This window comes from Macaca fascicularis, chromosome 19, assembly GCF_037993035.2.
Source record: "Macaca fascicularis isolate 582-1 chromosome 19, T2T-MFA8v1.1".
Classification (NCBI taxonomy): domain Eukaryota; kingdom Metazoa; phylum Chordata; class Mammalia; order Primates; family Cercopithecidae; genus Macaca; species Macaca fascicularis.
The window spans coordinates 48,044,844-48,069,503 of record NC_088393.1 but is presented as its reverse complement, the minus strand read 5'-3'; the positions used below and the strand labels follow the sequence as shown (position 1 = coordinate 48,069,503).

Genomic DNA, 24,660 nt, shown 5'->3' with positions numbered 1-24,660 from the left:
GAGGGAAGCAATAGGAAGAGGCAGCTGGGAACGAGGATGGGGGAGGACTACAGCAGTGTGTGACTGTAGTCTACAACAGGCATGACCCTCAAAAATAGCGTTCAACGTGAAAGCAACCAGACACAAAAGATCACATATTACGCCTGTAATATCAGCACTTTGGAATGCTAAGATGGGTGGATCACCTAAGGCCCGGAGCTCACAACCAGCCTGGCCAACATGTCCCCACTAAAAGTATAAGAAAATCAGCCAGGCGTGGTAGCACATGCCTGTGATCCCAGCTACTTGGGAGCTGAGGCAGGAGAATCTCTTGAACCTGGAAAGCAGAGGTTGCAGTGAACCAAAATCACACCACAGCACTCCAGCCTGGGAGACAGATCAAGGTTTTGTTTCAAAAAAAAAAAAAAAAAATCTAGTATTGTATGATTCTGTTTATAGGAAATATTGAGAATCGGTAAGTCCATAGGGACAAAAACCAGATTGTCAGGGGCTGAGATGAAAAGGAGAATGGGGTATGGGGAGTGACAGCTTGACAGGTATGGGTTTTGTTGGAGGGAGATAATGAAACATTTGGAACTAAGCAAATCACCTAACATCAGGAGTTCAAGACCACCTAAAAATACAAAATTTAGCCCGGCATGGTGGAGGGCACCTGTGATCCCAGCTACTCCAGAGGCTGAGGCAGGAGAATCTGTTGAACCCAGGATGTGAAGGTTGCAGTGAGCTGAGATGGCGCCACTGAACTCCAGCCTGGGTGACAGAGTGAAACTCCCTACCAGAAAAAAGAAAATGTTTGGAACTAGATGGTGGTGGCTGTACAGCTTTGTGAATGAACCACATGCCACTATGCACACTTTAAAATGGCTAATTTTATGTTATGTGAATTTCATCTTAATTTTTAAAATCTTATATGTACATGGCCGAGCACGGTGACTCACACCTGTAATCCCAGCACTTTGGGAGGCTGAGGCAGGTGAATCACTTGAGTTCAGGAGTTCGAGACCAGCCTTGCCAACATGGTGAAACCCCGTCTCTACCAAAAATACAAAAATTACTGAGCGTGGTAGCACACGCCTGTAATCCCAGCTACTAGGGAGGCTGAGGCAGGAGAATTGCTTGAACCCCGGGGGTGGAAGTTGCAGTAAGCCGAGATTGTGCTACTGCACTCCAGCATGGGTGACAGAGTGAGACTCTGTCTTAAAAAATATATATATATTATATATATAATATATATATTTATATTATATAAATTATATTATATATATATATAGTATAGTATAATTTTCAATAATCTCGCTCCTCCACTCACTTGCAATGTGACCTCAGACAACTGGTGCCATGGAGGGGAAGGAAGCTGGCTTGCTGCAGGTCTCTCAGAGGCAGGAAGTTGCGGGGAGTCAGAGCCACTGTCTACAGAGGTGGGGACACTGAATGACCCTGGAATCCTTTGACCCCCTTCCCTCAGCCCCTTCAGCGGGGCAGGAAGCGGATCTGGTACGTTGGGGGTATTTTGCCCACACCACACTCCTGGGGTGTCAGATCGATGTCCTCAGGAGCCACGGGGCTGGCCACGGAGAAGTTCTGGAGGATGGTGGTGAAGAAGAGGAACAATTCGTTGCGGGCGATGCCTTCATCAAGGCAAATCCGCCTCCCTGTGGACACAGAAGGTCACCAGTGTGGGCACAGGGCAGGTGAATACTCTTCACTCTCATATGTCCCTAAGCCCAGATACGTATGTCCACTGCAACAGATTTGCATAAGACTGGCCTTTTACCTACAATTCAGGGTGGACTTTGAGGAAGCTGCTCTGAAACCAGGTGCAAATCTTTGAGTGGATGTGCCACGTTCATCTCTCTCTCTCTCTCTATTTATTTTTTTTTTTTTTGAGATGGAGTCTCTCTCTCTCACTCAGGCTGGAAGACAGTGGCGCCATCTCGGCTCACTGCAACCTCTGCCTCCCAGGGGGTTCAAATGATTCTCGTGTCTCAGCCTCCCAAGTAACTGGGATTACAGGTATCCACTACCGTGCCTGGCTAATTTCTTGTATCTTTAGTAGACATGGGGTTTCACCATGTTGGCCAGGCTGGTCTTAAACTCCTGACTTCAGGTGATCCTCTCACCTTGGCCTCCCAAAGTGCTGGGATTACAGGCATGAGCCACTGCGCCCAGCGCCATGTTCATTTTTCTGGTAGAGGGTTTGTAGCTTCTGTTAGAGTTCCAAAGGGTTTGGTGACCTCCACAGAGTACAATGACCTGCTTCCGGTTGTGTGTGTGTGTGTGTGTGTGTGTGTGTGTGTACCTCTACATGTGTGAGTGTGAGCGTATTTATGACAACATTCTTAGTGTTCTTCACTTCTCATACGGGGAGAACGGCACCCCTCTCAAAGGGCTCTTGTGTGGTTAAAGGAGACAATTGACAAAACTCTTAGGATAGCACTTGGCTTGTGCTAAGGAGCCTTAAGGTTTGGTTATCGCCTTGTGTTTGTTTCTGGGGGTATGTGTGGGGTATGTGTTTCTGGCCATGTGTCTGTGTGTGTGTCTCTAGGCTGTCTTCGGGTCTCAGCCTGAGATCCACAGGCTTCAAGAGCTCAGGGGGGAAAAAACCCAAGTTGTATGTAAATTGTGAATGGGACCAATGCATGTGAGTCAGGGAGGGTCTTTTTCTTCCACTGATTCTCAGAGGTGCAAGGAACCCCCCATAGGTTCTAAACTACAGACTTGGAGAAAAATGAGAACAAAGGGAGCTGGGAAAAGCTGAGGCAGAGACAAAGGGAGCCTTTCCCTTCACTTCAGTGTTTCATAATCTGCAGACCTTGGAAAGGCCATGTCAAGTGTGAGTTTTCAGGCATTCCCTATGCCTGTCAAGTTGTTGGACAAGTGCGTCTACGTGGAGGTGTCTGGAAAAGGGTCCACGTCCCTTTGGCACATCCAGAAGGTGGGCGACATGAGCTTAGAAACAGGCAGGTCTCTGGGCTTGTCCTTCTGTAACTATTTGTGTGACCTAACATTTTCCACAACAGCCTGATGCTTGTTATCTCCCTCCCATCACGCCCTCCCCTCTGGGGCCGTCTGTTTGGACACCTTTTGGAATTTCTTTGGCTGCAGTACACTTTTGGCTTGGGTTATACCTTTCTTTCTGCTCCTGGCAGCCCTACCCCTGTTTTTTTCTTTGTCTATACCTGTCAGACACAGTTTTTCTTCCTTTCCTCTCCTTTTTTTGGCTTTCTTCCATCTTGCTTAACTTCCTATCTCCGTCTATTTGAATCTGATTCCTCCCCAATATCTCTTGCTCTATCCTTTTTTCATCTCCCTCTAAAGATACTTTATTTGTCTTGTTCATTCTTTCTTCCTCTCTTCTTATGTTACTCTCTCTTTTTCCTATCTCTTATCTGTTTCTCTCCTTTCCCTCCTTCCTTCTCCCCTCCTCCTTCCTTTTCCTCCTCCCTCTCCTCTTATTCCTCCTTCTCCTCCTCCTCCTTATGTGGCCCTCTCTCTGTGTGTCTCTCTCTCTTCCTCTCCATATACTGTCTGATGTTCACCTGCTATCTGTCTTTCTGCCACTGTCTCCCCATCTCTTTCTCTCAGGGTGTTCCCTCTTTGTCCCTAACTCTGTTTCTCAGTCTCGTTATCTTTGTTACTTATCTGTCTCTGTCCTTATTTCCCTACATCTCTGCCTCTCTTTAAACAAAATAGCAGGCCGGTCACAGTGGCTCACGCCTGTAATCCCAGCACTTTGAGAGACTGAGGCAGGCATACCACTAGGTCAGAAGTTCAGGACCATCCTGGCTAACACAGTGAAACCCTGTCTCCACTAAAAATACAAAAAATTAACCAGGCGTGGTGGCAAAAGCCTGTAATCCCAGGTACTCGGGAGGCTGAGGCACGAGAATCACTTCAACCCAGGACGCAGAGGTTGCAGTGAGCTGAGATCTCGACACTGCACTCCAGCCTGGGCGACAGAATGAGACTCCATCTCAAAAAAAAAAAAAAAAGATAGCAAAATTGAGAGAAGACATTGACCCTCAAGCCACCACCCCATGTGTTTCCAACTTTCATTGAAGATAAAATGTGGAAGGAGGTCACTGTACTGCACAAAACCACAGGCTGGGGCAGGACCCTGGATCACTGAAGTCACTGATGAAATTCAAGACTGGGGGTTGGTTTCTGGGGCCTTTCATGGATGGTGCATGTTAAATTAAATTTGGCCTAAAGGGGCCTCCCTACATAACAAACTGTAACCTAACTCAATATGTAAACAAACTGCAATGTAACTTGAGAGTATATTCTTGGAACAAGTAACCTTGGCCAATCAGAGCAGCCAAGCTTCAGCCAGTCACAGGCTGCAAGCTGCCCAGACACGCTCAGATAAGGCAAACACAGAGCTGTAACCAATCAGGCTGTTTCTGTACCTCAGTTCCTTTCCCTGTGGATAAATAATGCCTGACCACACTGCTGGGTGGAGCTCTCTGAACCTTTACTGGTTCCATGTGCTGCCCAATTCATGAATTGTTTCTTTGCTCAAATAGATTCTGCTAAGTTTAATTTGTCTAAAACTTTTCTCTTAACCAACCAAAGAGTGGAGGATGAGAACTGGGACAAGTCAGAGCACGTCAAGACCTTCTCCACTCCCCAGTGCTAGACCAAACTCCTCCCGCAACCCTCAAGGTCCTGCCGAGCTGAGCCCTTTGTCTTATTCCCTTCTGCAATCTACAACCAAGGCACACTGGACTTCCTATAGTTTCTCAGCGATACCATCATGTTTCCACCTTTGGCCTTTGCCTTTGCTGTTTCCTTTGCCTGGAACACACTTTGCAATGGTTGATTGACACTCATCCATGAACACCTCGGCTTGGAAGCCGGTTCCTCTGGTAAGCTTTTCCTTACTGACCCCACAAGATTAGCTAGTATTTCCTATTTTGTGATCCCAAAGCTCCCTTTAGAGCACTTATCACAATTATGTTTAATTATAATAATTGTCCATGTGAGCATGTCCTTAGTGACAGGCAGTTCTAAGCATGTTGCAGGCATTCATTCATTTCATGAGATGATTATTTTACTGTTATTTGATGAATGCCCATCTTCCCTGTTGGACTTTAAATTTCCTGGGGCAGGAACCCTGTCTCTGTGTGACTTGTTTGATGCATTATCTTCAGCCCCCAATACAGCACTGCCCTTAGGGTAGTGCTCAACAGATTTTTTTCTCTTTAAGAAAATGAATTCACTGAGGTTTAGAGATATTAAAATACTTGCCCAAGGTCCTGCTTTCCAAGATGTGCCTTTGGGAATGTAATCTTCTTTCTCAAGCCCCCTTAGAGGGTTGCAGTGAAGATGGAATGGGATAAGGCAGGTGAATGTTGGTCAGTCTGGTCTCGAACTCCCGACATCAGTTGATCTGCCCTCCTCGGCCTCCCAAAGTGCTGAGATTACAGGCATCAGCCACCATGCCTGGCCACCATCCCTACTTCTAAGATGAGGGTAGCACCTCATGTTATCCACAGGTAGTTGTAAATGACACCTGGAAAATCCCCTATGACAACACAGATAATTCCCAGCCACATTACTCTAGTGAGAAAACTAAGTCCATTGATTCACATGATACTCTTGTGACACGTGGAAAACAATGAAAATAAAACAATGGGCACTTGGGACCTTCACCTACGTGATGCAGCTCTATTTGGTGGGGAGGGATCCCCAGATCTCTGACCCCCTACTGGGGGCCAAGCAGCACTTTACAGGACTTGGCTGACTGCCAGTTCTGCTAAGTCAGGCTTGGAGCTTTCACTCACTGACTCCTTCATTTGTTCCTGGACACATATTTACTAAACGCCTACTGTGTACCAGGCACTATGTTCAGCACTTTGCTGAGACCTCACAGGCCTTCCTTGTCTGGAAGTGTGAGGGAGAGCTCAGCCACAGGTTCACAGGTAAATGCAGCACTGTCAAGAACATAGGCTCAGTAACAAGGGGCAGCTGGTGTATGAGAGCATATGGTGGGAACCTGGGGCTCAGGAAATCTTCTCAAGGGAGCTGCTGCCTGCCTGGATAGCTAAGGAACCCCAATAATGAGGAACAGACACTGTTCTTGCATTGACATTAACCAAGATGATCCACCCACATCCTCAAACAACAACAACAACAACAGCAAAACAAACTATTTACCCCAAGTCCTCCGTGTGGGAAAATAGAAATCTTTGCTGCAAGAAAGAAGGGGAGAGGGTCAAACATGTCTTTTCAAAACTTATCCCAACACTTTGGGAGGTTGAGGCAGGAGGATTGCTTGAGGCCAGGAGTTCGAGACCAGCCTAGGCATTTTAGTGAGATCCTCCCCTGAACCCATCTCTACAAAAATAAAAATAAATAGTGGGGCATGGTGGCTCATACCTGTAGTCCCAGTTACTCTAGAGGTTAAGGCGGGAGAATCTCCTGACCCCAGGAGTTCAACGCTGCAGTGAGCTATGACTGTGCCATTGCACTTCAGCCTGGGTAACAGACTGAGACCCTGTCTCTAAAACAATTGAAATGAAAAAATTCAATATCATTCCTGACAAGCCTCTACTTTCTATGAACTAACAAGTTAGCCACAAAGATCCTTTTGAAAACTCAGTTTAGGCAAATACAAATTTCATTGACAGTTTTGCTTGTTTCAGAATTTGTAAATGATTGGGCTATTCAATGACCATACCAGCTCTCATAAAGAAAGGGGGCAGTGAGATACCAAGAACTAGAAGGAGCAACAAATTCTGTTAATAGAGGCATGATTGGTACCCAGGTAGCCTCTGCCTTGCTTAGAAAAAGCCCTTAAAGACAAGGTTCAGTGCATTGTGTAGGATGTCTTTGGTCAGAATTTAAACCTATACACACTTTCCTAAATGTTATCACCCCTCACACTGCAGATGATATATTTTTAAGAGACAGGGTCTTGCTCTGTCACCCAGGCTGGAGTGCAGTGACGTGAGCATAGCTCATTGCAGCCTCAAACTGTGGGGCTCAAGTGATCCTCCTGCCTCAGTCTCCCAAGTAGCTGGGACTACAGGCACATGCCATCATGACTGGCTAAATTTTAAAAATTTTTTTGTAGAGACAGGGTCTTGTTTGGTTGCCCAGGCTCATTTCTAACTCCTGGGTTCAAGCGATCCTCCCACCTCAGCCTCCCAAAGTATTGGGAATACAGGTATAAGCCACCACGTCTTTGGGTGTTGACCAGTTGGGTGGTGAGCCACCCAAACAACATCTTACCTAATCATAAGCCTCCCTGGCTCCCTCCATGGCATTGCCCTGAAAAATCTAAAGGTTCCATAATTTGAGAGTCTATGACCCAATTATCTTGTATCTTCCAGGTAAAGTGTCAGTGTCTAACAATAACCAAAGACCACGTGTTTCGATTAAGTGTCTAAGATAAACATATATGTATGACAATTATCACATTCATCATTTGTATGTCCATGTATTCTGTCTAAGCAAATACTTTTAAAATTCATAATAGTATTGGCATATATACTCTGTACTTGGTATCAGTAAAAAGACCATTGATCAGAAAAAAAAAAAAAAGCTTTATTAATAGCAAAGGGATAACAAGCCTAAGATTCAGGAGTATGGTCAACATGGGAGGGGGAAGGGGAAGAGGAGCTGGAAGGTATTGTCAGTGTTCTAATTCTCCCATTGGAAAATGGGTTGATTGATTACTAATAATAAGTACATATTTAAACATAAAATCATGCATGGTAAGCAGTGATAAGCCAGGTAAACACTGACCAAGTGGCAGTTACCGTTATAGGGCATTATGTATATTGTTGATAAGCACTCCCTGCCCAGACTCCTTTCCTGCTCTTCCTCTCTCCTCCACTGGCCTGGCACTGAGATTTGCTAGTCTGCTCTCTCTCAATGGCACAGCAAAATCTATTTGATTCGTGCCACCACTTCTTTTACCTCGTTCTTTCAGTGGCAGGCAGGTACCCAAAGATGTAACAGAGGATGGCAGAGAAGAGTGAAATTCCACACCTGTGGCTCATACCCAGACACCTCTTCATGCCCACTCGCCCCTCCAAGGACAGTGCCCCCACATTGTTCCAATTCAGAGACAGGGTCTCAATCTGTTACCCAGGCTGGAGTGCAATGGCACCATCAAATTACCTATGATAACCTATTTAATAAACCAGTGTTATGTACCTGAATTAGAGAAGCATAAATTGCTACTTATGGTGTTAAAAATTTGTATTTAAGAGGCTGTAACTCCAGTGTGAAGCATGCACTCATGGAGAACCTGGATGGACGCCTGGTCCTTCCTGAGTTCACTGCTGGTTTCCAAATTGTTTCCCTGAGATTTCAATAATACCTCCCATAGTTAAAAGCCAAACCAGTCAATAACTGAAATCACTATCAACCTCAAAATTGATGGAGATAAGTTGGTTTCTGCTGAGAAAAGTTTCCAGTGGAGTCCCTGGGTGTTCACTCTTGGTGGTACTGGGGTGACAGTTGTATGGAATCTGAGGCTAATTTATACATTAAGGGATATCTTGAATTTTGTAGCCAATTGAACCTCCAAGGTGTCCAGATGGGTAGAAGCCACTCTCCAAAAGGAGGATAAGAACATTTGTGTTCAACAGAAACGCCTAATGGAACATCATCCAGTTTTAGATCTCCTCTTTGCCCATCTTGGAGGCTTGTGTATGGTGCTGAACAAAACCAAATATTGCTCTTATCTTTCCCGTGAATTTGCTAGTACAGATAACTTAATTTAAAATGTGGCTGACAATGCTATTTCTCTAGACACTGCCACAAAATACACTAATGAAATTTCTCAGGGCAAAAAGAAGATATGTGTTTATGGGGGCAGCTAACAGTTGGTTTGCAAGCATCCTGAATGGGATGGCAAGTGAGATGGTTTGGCTCTGTGTCCTCACCCAAATCTCATCTTGAATTGTAATCCCCAGGTGTGGAGGCAAAGACCTGGTAGGAGGTAATTGGATCCTGGGGGCGGTTTCCCCCATGCTGTTCTTGTGAGAGTGAGTGAGTTCTCACAAGATCTGATGGTTTTATAAGAGGCTCTTCCCTCTTTGCTCTCTCTCTCTCTCTCGCTCGCTCGCTCTCTCTTCTGCCACCTTGTGAAGAAGGTACTTGCTTCTCCTTCACCTTCTGCCATGATTGTAAGTTTCCTGGGGCCTCCCCAGCCATGTGGAATTGTGAGTCAGTTACATCCCTTTTCTTTATAAATTACCCAGTCTCATGTATCTCTTTATAACAGTGTGAGAACAGACTAACACAGCAAGCCTGACTATCCCAAGGTTTTCTACTCTTAATGTTTCTTCTAGTGGGTCTCCAGGATACTATGACATGTGTTACCAGGCCAACTACAAAAATGAGTAACTCTTTAAATCAAGTTATTTTATAGCAAGTTCTGGTCCTTAATCACCATCGTGCCCTGAACAAAGTCCATGACCAATCAGACTCTAATACTATTGAACTATCTTTATTGCCTGAGCTTTGAATTATTCGATTTTGATCAGTTTGGTTCATGGAGACTCCTGGTAAGGTACAGAATTCATTTTCTTTGTATTACCCTCCTGAGAGCCATCATAACAGTCTCCCTGATGTGTTGTATTTTCTCAAGAGTCTTGGCCGGTGCAATGGCTCCCACCTGTAATCCAACCACTCTGGGATGCCAAGGCAGGTGGATTGCTTGAGCCCAGGAGTTTGAGACCAGTCTGGGCAACATGGTAAAACCCTGTCTCTACAAAAAAATACAAAAAGTATCTGGGCATGGTGGCATGCACCTGTAGTTCCAGCTACTTGGGGGGCTGAGGCAGGAGGATCACCTGAGCCTTGGGAGGTCAAGGCTGCAGAGAGCCAAGATCATGCCACAACACTCCAGCCTGGGTGACAAAGTGAGACCCTGTCTCAAAAAAAAAAAAAAAAGAGAGAGAGAGTCTTAAATGCTCATATGCAGCCATTCTTTGTACATCCAATGGCTTCATTACAGTATGAATAACAAAAACATGAAGAAAACATAAAGAATCACTCAACTACTTTGACATTGTCCATTGTGAATTCCATACTGAGAGCAAACAAGTCAATTACGATGGTGACAGAAGTAATGTTGATGCCTAAGAATTGTTTAATTAAATTAAATTTGACCTAAAGCTCTCTCTGCATAGAGTGAACTGCAACCTAACTTAGGAGGGAGTATATTCTTTTGTTTGTTTGTTTGTTTGTTTTTGTGATGCAGTCTCACACTGTCACCCAGACTGGAGTGCAGTGGCACCATCTCTGCTCACTGCAACCTTCGCCTTCTGAATTCAAGTGACTCTCCTGCCTCAGCCCCCTGGGTAGCTGGTATTACAGGCACGCACCACCATGCCCAGCTAATTTTTGTATTTTTGGTAGAGACACAGTTTAACCATGTTGACCAGGCTGGTCTTGAACTCCTGACCTCAGGTTATCCACCCACTCGACCTCACAAAGTGCTAGGATTACAGGGATGAGCCACTGCATCCGGCCCACACGAATATATTCTTGTGACAAGTAGCCAAGTGTTGGCTAATCAGAGCAGCTGGGCCTTCAGTCCATCACAGGCTACTAACTGCTCAGATTGTTACCAAGTAAGGCAAGCTGTGATCTGTGGCCAATCAGGCTGTTTCTGTATGTCACCTCCTTTTTCTGCCTGTAAATACCGCTTGCCCATACTGCCGTGTGATGTCTCCTGGTTTAGGGAGTTGTCCGATTCATGAGTCACTTCTTTGCTCAAATAAACTCTGCTGAATTTAATTTCACTGATGTTTTTCTCCTAATAAGAGTACCCATCATGCTTCACTATGCGCCGTACTCACCAACCTGACTCAGGAAGTCTGCCTCATTCTGTTTGGTGAAGGATCCCCGAGTACAGAGGCAAGAAGCAGCCGGCCGGGCGCGGTGGCTCAAGCCTGTAATCCCAGCACTTTGGGAGGCCGAGACGGGCGGATCACGAGGTCAGGAGATCGAGACCATCCTGACTAACACGGTGAAACCCCATCTCTACTAAAAAATACAAAAAACTAGCCGGGCGCGGTGGCGGGCGCCTGTAGTCCCAGCTACTCGGGAGGCTGAGGCAGGAGAATGGCGTCAACCCGGGAGGCGGAGCTTGCAGTGAGCTGAGATCCCTGCACTCCAGCCTGAACGGCAGAGCGAGACTCCGTCTCAAAAAAAAAAAAAAAAAAAAAAAAAGAGGCAGCCCACCCTCAGACCCCATTCATCTGTGCCTTACCCTCAGAAAGGATCTGAGTAGGCCTCTTCTGTCCATCTGCAGAAGGTTTCCCAAAAGGGGCAGAGGGCAGGGACCTGGTTTGTGTGTTTCTGTGGTTGAATCTGGGGGTGCTTATGTGTATATCCTTGCATGTTTGGAGCTTCCTTGTATTTATACAGCTTCATATATGAAAGTGCATTTCATTTGTGTGTTGTGGAGGTGGTGGTAGTGTATGTTCAAAATTGGGAGGCTGGCTGGGCGCAGTGGCTCACGCCTCTAATCCCAGCACTTTGAGAAGCTAAGGCGGGCAGATCACTTGAGATCAGGAGTTCGAGACCAGCCTGGCCAACATGGCAAAACCCCATCTCTACTAAAAACATAAAAATTAGCCAGGCGTGGTGGGGGGCACCTTTAATCCCAGCTACTCGGGAGGCTGAGGCAAGAGAATCACTTGAACCTGGGAGGTGGAGGCTACAGTGAGCTAGGATTATGCCACTGCACTCTAGCCTGGATGACAGAGCGATACTCCATCTCAAGAAAATAAAATAAAATAAAAATTAAGAAGCTGACAAAAAGAAGGAATTGTTCAATTCAATCAAATTTGGCCCACAGTCTTTGTAGCATAGCAAACTGTAATCCAGCAATATGTGAACCAGTTGTGTGTATCTGTGTGCTGGCGTATTTGTGCTTGTGTGTTGGTGCGTCTCCTAGCCCCTCTCTTTGGAAGCCTGCAGATGCTTGTGGGGAAAAGAAAGACAGATCAGATTGTTACTGTGTCTACGTAGAAAAGGAAGATATGAGAAATTCCATTTTGATCTGTACTAAGAAAAATTGTTTCTGCTTTGAGATGCTGTTAACCTGTAACTTTAGCCCCAATCCTGTGCTCACAGAAACACGTGCTGTATGGAATCAAGTTTTAAAGGATTTAGGGCTGTGCAGGATGTGCCTTGTTAACAATATGTTTGCCGGCAGTATGCTTGGTAAAGTCATCGCCATTCTTCGTTCTCGATTAACCAGGGCACAATGCATTGCGGAAAGCTGCAGGGACCTCTGCCCAAGAAAGCCTGGGTATTGTCCAAGGTTCCCCCCACTGAGACAGCCTGAGATATGGCCTCATGGGAAGGGAAAGACCTGATCGTCCCCCAGCCTGACACACATGAAGGGTCTGTGCTGAGGAGGAGTAGGGAAAGAGGGAGGCCTCTTTGCAGCTGAGATAAGAGGAAGGCTTCTGTCTTCTGCTCCTCCCTGGGAATGGAATGTCTTGGTGTAAAGCTGACCATTCCTATTCGTTCTATTCTGAGATAGGAGAAAATTGCCCTGTGGCTGGAGGCGAGATATGCTGGCAGCAATACTGCTCTGTTACTCTTTGCTAATCTAAGATGTTTGGGTAAAAAGAAACATAAATCTAGCCTACGTGCACATCCGGGCACAGTACCTTTCCTTGAACTTATTCATGATACAGATTCCTTTGCTCACATGTTTCCCTACTGACCTTCTCCCCACCTGTTGCCCTGCTACATTTCCTTCACTAAGAGAGTAAAAATAATCATCAATAAATACTGAGGGAACCCAGAGGTTGGCGCCGATGCGGGTTCTTCGTAGGCTGAGCACCAGTTCCCTGGGCCCACTGTTCTTTCTCTATACTTTGTCTCTGTGTATTATTTCTTTTCTCAGTCTCTCAACCCACCTGATGAGAAAGACCCACAGTTGTGGAGGGGCTAGCTCCCTTCAATGCTCAGGGTCTATCTCCAGTGTCCCCTCCTTAATCCGCCCTTCTGTGACAGCCACAGGTGGAAGTGATGGGAGAAACAGAATGAGAGACAAGAGATGCAGAACTGGTGAGTCTCAGAGGAAGAGGTGGTCAGTTGGAGGGAGACAGAAACTGAGACTGCCAGGTGCAGCGATCAGGTCCCCTTGGTTTCTGATCACTCTAACTAGTGCTGAGGAGTTTCTTCCCTGCCTCTGACCATCTTCACAGTGCAGGAAATTTCTCTGGCTCTGTCTCTCTCTAACTTTGTGTCTCTGTTTTCCCCCCCGGAGACTCTTGAGCTCCAGGTGTGCAGAAACTGGGTCCAGTTTGATTGACATCTACTGGACTCCCATTTGTCTCTATCTTCACTGTGAGCCTGCACCCATACAGCCTCTGACAGGGTCAGTCCAAATTTGCAAAATGTGGGTGTGAATGTGTCCATGTCTGCCTGTCTCATCCTAGGCCTGACTTTTGGCCATGAGGCAACATCTTTCTTGCAATGTTAACCAAACCCTTTGCTGGATCCAGGATCCTGACCCCGAACTTACTTTGACCCAGAAGGAGCAGACAAACAGTCCTGATTTTTAAGAGGAGGAAGCTGTACTTTCCTGACACTGGAGAGGTGCCAGCATGGACTTTTCTGACCCAAGGACCTGGGTCCTGCTGTGCTGTGTCATCTGACACTAAGATTGGGTCCTCACTCCAGCCCCAGGGTGAAGCACCGATGGGGAGGCGTGAAGTGCTGTACACACGGTAACTCAGTGTTTACCCTGAGCCCAGAAGTTACTTTGACCCAGGAGGAGCAGACAAACAGTCCTGATTTTTAAGAGGTGGACGCTGTACATTCCTGACACTGGAGAGGTGCCAGCATGGACTTTTCTGACCCAAGGACCTGGGTCCTGCTGTGCTGTGTCATCTGACACTAAGATTGGGTCCTCACTCCAGCCCGAGGGTGAAGCACCGATGGGGAGGCATGAAGTGCTGTACACACGGTAACTCAGTGTTTACCCTGAGTCCAGAAGTTACTTTGACCCAGGAGAGCAAACAGTCCTGATTTTTATGAGGTGGACGCTGTACATTCCTGACACTGGAGAGGTGCCAGCATGAACTTTTCTGACCCAAGGACCTGGGTCCTGCTGTGCTGTGTTGTCTGACACTAAGATTGGGTCCTCATTCCAGCCCCAGGGTGAAGCACCGATGGGGAGGCGTGAAGTGCTTTACACACAGTAACTCGGTGTTTACCCTGAGCCCAGAAGTTACTTTGACCCAGGAAAAGCAGACAAACAGTTCTGATTTTTAAGAGGAGGAAGCTGTACTTTCCTGACACTGGAGAGGTGCGAACATGGACTTTTCTGACCCAAGGACCTGGGTCCTGCTGTGCTGTGTCATCTGACACTAAGATTGGGTCCTCATTCCAGTCCCAGGGTGAAGCACCGATGGGGAGGCATGAAGTGCTGTACACACAGTAACTCAGTCTTTACCCTTTTAGGGAAGTATTGTTGCCATCCTCATTTTATGAATGGAGAGATCGAAGCAGTGACAGTTTGCAAGTCTTACCCAAGGTCGTACAGTGGGTTAGGGCTACATTGTCCAATATGGTAGTCACTTGCTGCATGTGGACACTAATTAAGTACTTGAAATGTGGTCCAAATACTGTTTACAATAGCAAAGATAGGGAATCAACAGATGAATGGTTAAATAAAATGTGGTATATATACACTGTTGAATACTGTTTAGCCATAAAAAGGAATAAAGTCTTGTCTTTTATAGCAACATGGATACAACTGGAGGTGATTATCTTAAGTGAAACAAGTCAGGTGCAGAAAGTCAGTATCACATGTTCTCATTCCTAACTGGGTGCTAAACAATGTGTACACACCGACCTAGAGAGTGGATTGATAGAACCTCCAATGCAATTTTGAATCAGAGTGGTAAGAACAGCCATTCTTTACTTGCTCCCAATCTTAGAGGGAAAGCATTAAATCTTTCACCTTTAAGTATGATATTGGCTGTGGACTTTTTTGTAGATGGTTTTAGTCATGGTAAGAAATTGTTTATTTCCAGCTTGCTGATAATTTTTAATCATGAATAGATGTTGGATTTCTATCAAATGTTTTTCATATCTATATTATTACTGGGAGAACCTGCCCCCAATATTTCAACATAGGTTCTTTTTCTATTTTCCATAAGTGTCAGCTGGCTGAGAAATAGAGACAGTACAAAGAGAGGAATTTTACAGCTGGGCCACCGGGGTGACATCACTTATCGGTAGGACCGTGATGCCCAACTGAGTCTCAGACCAGCAAGTTTTTATTAAGGGTTTCAAAAGGGGAGGGGGTGTAAGAACAGAAAGTAGGTACAAAGATCACATGCTTCAAAGAGCAAAAAGCAGAACCACTGATAAGGGTCTAACAAAGATCACATGCTTCTGAAGGAACAGGGCAAAGGGCAAATGCAGAACAACTGATAAGGGTCCAACAAAGATCACAGGGCAAAGGGCAAAAGCAGAACCACTGATAAGGGTCTATGTTCAGCGGTGCCCATATTGTCTTGATAAACGTCTTAAATAACAGAAAACAGGGTTTGAGAGCAGAGAACCTGTCTGATCACAAATTTACCAGGGTTGAGTTTTCCCAACTCCAGTAAGCCTGAGGGTTCTGCAGGAGACCAGGGCTTATCTCAGTCCTTATCTCAACTGCACAAGACAGACATTTCCAGAGCAGCCATTTATAAACCTCTTCCCAGGAAAGCATAGTTTTACCAGGGTATTAATATTAACATTCCTTGTTAGGAAAAGAATTTAGCAATATGTTTCCTACTTGCACATCCGTTTATAGGCCCTCTCCAAGAAGAAAAATATGGCTCTTTTTGCTCAACCCCATGGTTGTCTTCCCTTGTTCCATAAAAATCGCTATTATTCTGTTCTTTTTCAAGGTGCACTGATTTTATATTGTTCAAACACACGTTTTACAATCAATTTGTGCAGTTAACACAATTATCACAGCAGTCCTGAAGTAACATACAACCTTAACTTATGAAGATAATAGGATTAAGAGATTAAAGACAGGCATAAGAAATTATAGAAGTATTATTTGAGAACTGATAAATGTTCATATTAATATGAAATCTTCACAATTTATGTTCCTCTTCTGCTGCTCCAGCCAGTCCCTCCATTTAGGGTCCCTGACATCCTATAACATATTTTAATGAATATATATATGCTTGTTAATATGCTGAGCTTCCTTAATTGATTTTCAAACATTAAACCAACCTTGCATCCCTGGTTAAACCCATTTCCATTGTGTTTATCCCATAATACAGTATACTTGTTTTATGTTGTTAGATTTGCCAAAATTTTGTTTAGTATTTTTAAATCTATGTTCATGAGGGTATTGGTCTGTAGTTCTCCTTTTTGTAAATCCAGCCCATTACACCACCAACACCACCAGCATGGACTATTTTGGAGCTAGAGGATTATCCTGCCACTACTACTGCTCATGCCATGTCCACTGCCACTGTTTACAGAGGAAAAAATCGTATGGGAAGCACACTAATGTATGCACCCAGAATCAAAGTCAAAGTGCCAACCCAATCAACACATCTTAGGAAAAAGTACACATCTTCAGGAAAAAGTCCTCCCCTATGAAAGCAGATTCAAAAAATTAAAAGAAGCAACCATGATCCCAGATGCACAGATATTAACGTAAAGACACAAGAAACATGCAAAAGCAAGAAAACATGACACCCCCAAAGGAACACAATAATTCTCCAGCAAGAGATTCTAATAAAAGATAAATCTAGGCCAGGTGGGGTTGTCATGCCTGTAATCCCAGCACTTTGGGAGGCCGAGGCAAGTGGATCACTTGAGGTCAGGAGTTTGAGACCAACCTGGTCAATTTGGTGAGGCCCCACCTCTACTAAAAATACAAAATTAGCCAGGTATGGTGGTGCACACCTGTAATCCCAGTTACTTGGGAAGCTGAGGCATTAGAATTACTTGAACCTGGGAGGTGGAGGTTGCAGTGAGCTGATATTGCAACACTGCACTCCATCCTAGGCTACAGAGTGAGACTCCATCAAAAAAAAAAAAGAGGAAGAAGAAAAAGAAATCCATAAAATGCCTTAAAATTCAAAATAATGATATTTTGAAAGCTCAGTGAAATATGAATATGAATGAGAAATTTACCAAACAGATCACTATCATTAAAAAAAAGAACCAAACAGAAATTCTGGAACTGAAGAATTCATTGAATTAAATACAAAACAAAATTGAAATCTTCAATGACAGACTGATCAAAGAAAATTAAGAGTTTCAGAACCTGCAGACAGGTCTTTTGAAAAACTCAGAAAAATTTTTTTAAAAACTGAGCAAAGCATACCTGACATATAAAACACCAAAAAGCAACCAACTATTCAAATTTTCACTATCCCAGAAGGCAAAAAGGAAACAAAAGGGATAGAAAGCCTATTTAATGAAATAATAGCTAAATCCTTCTAAAGTCTATCAAGAGATTTAGACATCTAGATATAAGAAGTTCCAAGATTCCTAGGTATTTACAAATGCAGAAAGTCTTCTCCATGGCAAATTGTAGTCAGACTGCTTAAAGTCAAAGATTAAGAGTAAATTCTAAAAGCAGTGATAGAAAAACATTTAGCCATCTATAAAGGAGCCCATCAACAGTGGATTCGTCAGCAGAAACCTTACAGGCCAGGAGAAAGTGGGATCATATATTCAATGTGCTGATAGAAAAAAAACTATCTGCCAAGATACTGTACCTGAAAAAGTTATGCTTTATAAATGAAAAGGAAATACAGTCTTTTCCAAACAAATAATAGCTGAGTAAATTCAGCATCACTAAACCAGACCTACAAGAAATGCTTAAAGGAGTCTTACACATAGAAGCAAAAGGAGGATATCTAACATAAGGAAGCACACAAAATGTAAAACCCATTGGTAGAGAAAACACACAAATGAGGAAGAGAATAGACTCAAATGGTAGCACAACAACAACAACAAAAAACCCACCAACCTGTTACGGTGGGGTCTTTGTTGTTAGAGCTCCCAAGATGGTGGCAGGCCTCTCCCAAGATGGAGTGGGCTACTTCCAAGATGGTGGCAAGCCTTTTCTTCTCTGACCTGGGGTTCTTGGCCTCACAGATTCCAAGGAATGGAACCTTGGGCCATGAAGTGAGTGTCATAGCTCTATTAGAAGCCATGGGTCATGGAAGAGAACCATGGAACCCAGCGACTAGTGTTTGGCTTGATTAGGATGAACTTGGGCACTTACCCATGCAGGAACAATGGCGAGCCTTTAGCCCAAATGGGAGTGGCAATGGCCGCCTCACTAGTTCAGAGCACAGCAGACACCCTGCCGGATCCAGAGGAGTGGAAGTCAGCATTGGGTCTGTGATGGCGGCATTCAGCAGTGGTGGACAGCAAGCGAAAGCTCAGCTTGAGCTGGAACAAACACGGACCAGAAGAGTGTGCAGTTGCAAGATTTAATACAGTGAAAATAGAGCTCCCATACAGTATGAGGGGACCCCAAGGGGATTGCCCACTCTCTGCTCGAATGCCTGGGGTTTATATCCCAATCATTGTTCCTCCCCCTGTGCTCTCAGATGATAGGTGATTTGACTATGTCTTTACCCCCTACTTTTAGCCTAATTGGTATTTTAGTGATCCCTCTTTACTACCTGATTGGTCTGGTGTGAGCTGAGTTGCAAGCCCCATATTTAAAGGTAGCTGTGGTCACCTTCCCCAGCTAGACTTAGGAATTCTTAGTCAGCCTGGGAAATCCAGCTAGTCCTATCTCTCAAAACTACAATAATAAACAATAAGAGAGAAAGAAAGGAACAAAGGATATACAAAATAACCACAAGCCAACTAATAATATCACAGGGTTAACCTCTCACATATCAATAATAACCTTGAATTAAATGGATTAAACTTTCCATTTAAAAGAAATGGACTGGCTAAATGAATTTTTAAAAAGCATGACCCAACTATATGCTGCCTACAAGAAACTCATCTCAACTGTAAAGACATATGTAATTAAAGTAAAGAAATGAGAAAAGATATTCCATGCAAATGAAAACCAAAAGTGAGCAGGAATAGTTAGGTTTTATAAATGAAACAGTCTTTAAATCAAAAACTGTAAAAAGAGACATAGAAGGTCATTACATAATGATAAAGGGATCAATTCAGCAAGAGGTTATAACAATTCTAAACATATATGCACCCAACACTGAAGCACACAGATATACAAAGCAAATATTATTAGATCTGAAGGGAGAGATAGACTCCAACACAATAATAGTTGAGGACTTCAACATCCCACTCTCAGCATTAGACAGACCATCTAGACAGAATATGAACAACAAAACATGGGATTTAAATTGCACCATAGAACAAATGAATCTAATAGATATTTTCAGAACATTTTACCCAGCAGCTACAGAATACACATTCTTCTCATAAGCACATGAAACATTGTCTGGGATAGATCATACGTTAGACCACAAAACAACTCTCAACACATTTTTGAAAATCAAAATCATATTGAGTACCTTCTTAGACCATAATGGATTAAAACTAGAAGCAAAAACAGGAGAAACTTTGGAAACTGTAAAAATACAAGGAAATTAAACAACATGCTCCTGAGTGACAACTGGGTCACAGAAGAAATTAAGAAGAAAATAAAAAAAATGTATTGAAATGAATGAAAATGGAAACAAAATATAGAAAAACCTATGGGATACAGCAAAAGCAGTAATAAGAGGGAAACTTATAGTAATGAATGCCTACATCAAAAAAGTAGAAAGGTTTCCAATAAACAATCTCATCATGCACTTCAAGGAACTAGAAAAGCAAGAACAAACCAAACTCAAAATTAGTAGAATGAAAGAATAAACATCAGAGCAGAACTAAACAAAATAGAGACTTAAAAAAATACAAAGGATCGATGAAATGAAAAATGTTTTTTGAAAAAAATGATAAATCAACCATGAGCTACACTAACCAAGAACAAAAAAAGAGAAGACCCAAATAAATTAAATTCAGAAATAAAAAAGAGACATTGCAACTGATACCATAAATATAAAAGATCATCAGAGGCTATTATGAACAATTATATACTAACAAACTGGAGAATCTAGAGGAAATGGATAAATTGCTGGACACATCCAACCCACTGAGTTTGAAGCAGAAAGAAACAGAAAACCTGAAAAGGCCAATGATGAGAAAGGAGGTTGAATTAGTAATAAAAACTATCCCAACAAAGAAAATTCCAGGACTTGATGACTTCATGGCTGAATTCTACCAAACTTACAAAGAACTAACACCAATTCTCCTCAAATTCTTTCAAAAAAATGAAGGGAAGGGAAATCTTCCCAATTCATCCTGAGGCCAATATTACCCTGATACCAAAACCAGACAAAGCAACAAAAAAGGAAACTATAAGCCAATATTCCTGCTGAACATAGACAAAAAATCTTCAACAAAATATTACCAAACTGCTATGATTTAGATCTGTGTTCCCACCAAAATCTCATATGGAATTGTAATCCCCAGTGTAGGAGGTGGAGCCTGCTGCAATGGAACATGGATCCATCATGGATCCCCAATGTATCATGGGGGCGATTTCTCTTGGTTTAGCACCATCCCTCCTTTGTACTGTATAGTAATTGAGTTCTCATGATAGCTGGCCTTGTAAAACTGCGTAGCACATACCTCCTCTTTCTCTTCTGTCTGCTCTGGCCATGTGAAGACATCGGCTCCCGATTTGCCTTCTGCCATGAGTAAAAGTTTCCTAAGGCCTCCTCAGAAGCTGAGCAGGTGCCATCATCATGCTTCCTGTACAGCCTGTGAAACCATGAGCCAATTAAACCTAGTTTATTTATAAATTACCCAGTCTCAGGTGTTTATTTATAGCAATGTGAGAATGGACTAATACACAAAACAAATCCAACAATACATTGAAAATTATGGTATGATTACACCATAATCAAGTAGAATTTATCCCAGGGATGCAAGGATGGCTCAACATATGTAAATCAATATACATCACACATCACATCACCAGAATGAGGGACAAAACCCGTATGATCATCTCAATAGACACAGAAAAAGCATTTAGTGAAATGCAACATCCCTTCATGACAAAAACTCTCAACAAATTAGGCACAGGAGAAACATACCTCAACAAAATAAAGGCTACATATGACAAACTCACAGCTAACATCATACTAAATGAGGAAAAGCTGAAAACTTCTCTGAAGGAGCTGGAACAAGACAAGAATGATCACTTTCACCACTCCTATTCAATACAGTACTGGAAGTCCTAGACAGAGCAATCAGACAAGAGAAAAATAAGTAAAGGGCATCCAAATTGAAAAAGAGAAAATCGGCCAGGCGCAGTGGCTCAAGCCTGTAATCCCAGTACTTTGGGAGGCTGAGACGGGCGGATCACGAGGTCAGGAGATCGAGACCATCCTGGCTAACACGGTGAAACCCCGTCTCTACTAAAAAATACAAAAAACTAGCCGGGCGAGGTGGCGGGCGCCTGTAGTCCCAGCTACTCCGGAGGCTGAGGCAGGAGAATGGCGTGAACCCGGGAGGCGGAGCTTGCAGTGAGCTGAGATCCAGTCACTGCACTCCAGCCTGGGCGACAGAGCGAGACTCCATCTCAAAAAAAAAAAAAAAAAAAAAAGAAAAAGAGAAAATCAATTTGTCTCTCTTTGCTGACAGCATGATCTTATTTCTAGAAAAAACGAAAGACTCCATGAAAAAAACTCTTACATCTGATAAATTCAGCAACATTTCAAGATACAAAATCAACAGACAAAAAAGTAGCATTTCTATGCACCAATAACTAGCTGAGGAAGAAATCAAGAAAGCAATCCCATTTAAAATAGCTCCCAGAAAAAAAAAAAAAAAAAAAAAAACCCTAGCAATAAATTTAACCAAGGAGGTAAAAGACTTTTACAAGGAAAACTACAAAACTACGAGACCAGATGGAAATACACGTCTACACAACAGAATGAAGAGCACCAGAAACGGTAAATATATAAGATTTTCCCCTATTATTTAAACATTTAGAAGAATAATTGATTGCTTGAACAAAATTAGTAACAATGTAGTTTGCCTGAAGGACTTTAACATTTCTTACTCTGTAAACCTACCAGTGATTAATTCTTTAAACTTTTGTACATCTAAAAATATCTTTATTTTGTGTTTGTTTTTGGAAGTTCTTTTTGCTGGATATAGAATCCTGGGTTGATAGAGTTGTTATTTCAGTATTTTTTATTATTATTATACTTTAAGTTCTAGGGTACATGTGCACAATGTGCAGGTTTGTTACACATGTATACATGTGCCATGTTGGTGTGCTGCACCCATTAACTCGTCATTTACATTAGGTATATCTCCTAATGCTATCCCTCCCCCACCCACAATAGGACCCGGTGTTTGATGTTCCCCTTCCTGTGTCCAAGTGATCTCATTGTTCAATTCCCACCTATGAGTAAGAACATGCGGTATTTCGTTTTCTGTTCTTGCGATCGTTTGCTGAGAATGATGGTTTCCAGCTGCATCCATGTCCCTACAAAGGACACGAACTCATCCTTTTTTATGGCTGCATAGTATTCCATGGTGTATATGTGCCACATTTTCTTAATCCAGTCTGTCACTGATGGACATTTGGGTTGATTCCAAGTCTCTGCTATGGTGAATAGTGCCACAATACGTGTGCATGTGTCTTTATAGCAGCATGACTTAGAACAGAGCCCTCAGAAATAATACCACACATCTACAGCCATCTGATCTCTGACAAACCTGACAAAAACAAGAAATGAGGAAAGGATTCCCTATTTAATAAATGGTGCTGGGAAAATTGGCTAGCCATAAGTAGAAAGCTGAAACTGCATCCTGTCCTTACTCCTTATATGAAAATTAATTCAAGATGGATTAGAGACTTAAATGTTAGACCTAAAACCATAAAAATCCTAGAAGAAAACCTAGGTAATACCATTCAGGACATAGGCATGGGCAAGGACTTCACATCTAAAACACCAAAAGCAATGGCAACAAAAGCAAAAATTGACAAATGGGATCTAATTAAACTAAAGAGCTTCTGCACAGCAAAAGAAACTACCATCAGAGTGAGCAAGCAACCTATAGAATGGGAGAAAATTTTTGTAATCTACTCATCTGACAAAGGGCTAATATCCAGAACCTATAAAGAACTCAATCAAATTTACAAGAAAAAAACAAACAACTCCATCAAAAAGTGGGCAAAGGATATGAACAGACACTTCTCAAAAGAAGACATTCATACAGTCAACAGATACATGAAAAAATGCTCATCATCACTCACCATCAGAGAAATGCAAATCAAAACCACAATGAGATACCATCTCACACCAGTTAGAATGGCAATCATTAAAAAATCAGGAAACAACAGGTGCTGAAGAGGATGTGGAGAAATAGGAACACTTTTACACTGTTGGTGGGGCTGTAAACTAGTTCAACCATTGTGGAAAACAGTGTGGCGATTCCTCAAGGATCTAGAACTAGAAATACCGTTTGACACAGCCATCCCATTACTGGGGATATACCCAAGGGATTATAAGTCATGCTGCTATAAAGACACATGCACACGTATGTTTATTGTGGCACTATTCACAATAGCAAAGTCTTGGAATCAACCCAAATGTCCATCAGTGACACTGGATTAAGAAAACGTGGCACATATACACCATGGAATACTATACAGCCATAAAAAAGGATGAGTTCATGTCCTTTGTAGGGACATGGATGCAGCTGGAAACCATCATTCTCAGCAAACTATTGCAAGAACAGAAAACCAAATACCGCACGTTCTCACTCAAATACCGCATGTTCTCACTCACAGGGGGGAATTGAACAATGAGATCACTTGGACACAGGAAGGGGAGCATCATACACCAGCGCCTATTGCGGTGACGGGGTAGGGGGGAGGGATAGCATTAGGAGATATACCTAATGTAAATGATGAGTTAATGGGTGCAGCACACCAACATGGCACATGTATACATATATAACAAACCTGCACATTGTGCACGTGTACCCTAGAACTTAAAGTATAATAAAAAAAAAAGTAAAATATAAAACGGCAAAAAAAATAATAATAATACTCTTTAAGCAGATTCACCTTAGGTTAACATTTTAACCCATTCCCAATATGATTTGTTCTATTCTATCAATCAATCATCTATCTATCTTACTCTGTTTCATGTTACTATAACAAAATATTACAGACTAGGTAACTTATTTATTTTTTTGAAATGGAGTTTCGCTCTTGTTGCCCAGACTGGAGTGCAATTGGCACGATCTCGGCTCACTGCAACCTCCGCCTCCAGGGTCCAAGCGATTCTCCTGCCTCAGCCTCCAGAGTAGCTGGGATTACAGGTGCACACCACCACAGCTCGCTAATTTTTTTGTATTTTTAGTAGAGCCAAGGTTTCACCCCATCTCTACTAAAAATACAAAAATTAGCTGAGCATGGTGGTGCACGCCTATAATCCCAGCTACTTGGAAGGCTGAGGCAGGAGAATCTCTTGAACTGGGGAGGTGGAGACTGTAGTGAGCCAAGATCATGCCACTACACTACAGCCTGGGTGACATAGCAAGATTCCATCTCAGAAAATAAACCTGCCC

At 43.0% G+C, this 24,660-nt stretch overlaps 2 protein-coding genes across 2 annotated transcripts in view; both read right to left on the bottom strand.

The window, feature by feature from the left end:
• The window catches only part of CYP2B6 (cytochrome P450 family 2 subfamily B member 6), a 122,096-nt gene extending 110,808 nt beyond the window's left edge, over positions 1-11,288 (bottom strand). The window contains exon 1 of the mRNA XM_065535509.2: positions 11,237-11,288. Within this exon, the coding sequence (XP_065391581.1) occupies positions 11,237-11,272 (36 nt within the window). The 5' untranslated portion in view covers positions 11,273-11,288. The remainder of the gene's footprint in view (positions 1-11,236) is intronic.
• Positions 1-24,660, bottom strand: part of LOC102122395 (cytochrome P450 2B6-like) — a 43,561-nt gene that overhangs the window by 14,371 nt on the left and 4,530 nt on the right. Inside the window, exons 3-5 of the mRNA XM_074023670.1 lie at positions 20,695-20,826; positions 18,254-18,423; positions 1,310-1,652 (exon numbers count right to left, since the gene is read on the bottom strand). Of these exons, the coding sequence (XP_073879771.1) occupies positions 1,471-1,652; positions 18,254-18,365 (294 nt within the window). The 5' untranslated portion in view covers positions 18,366-18,423; positions 20,695-20,826 and the 3' untranslated portion in view covers positions 1,310-1,470. The remainder of the gene's footprint in view (positions 1-1,309; positions 1,653-18,253; positions 18,424-20,694; positions 20,827-24,660) is intronic.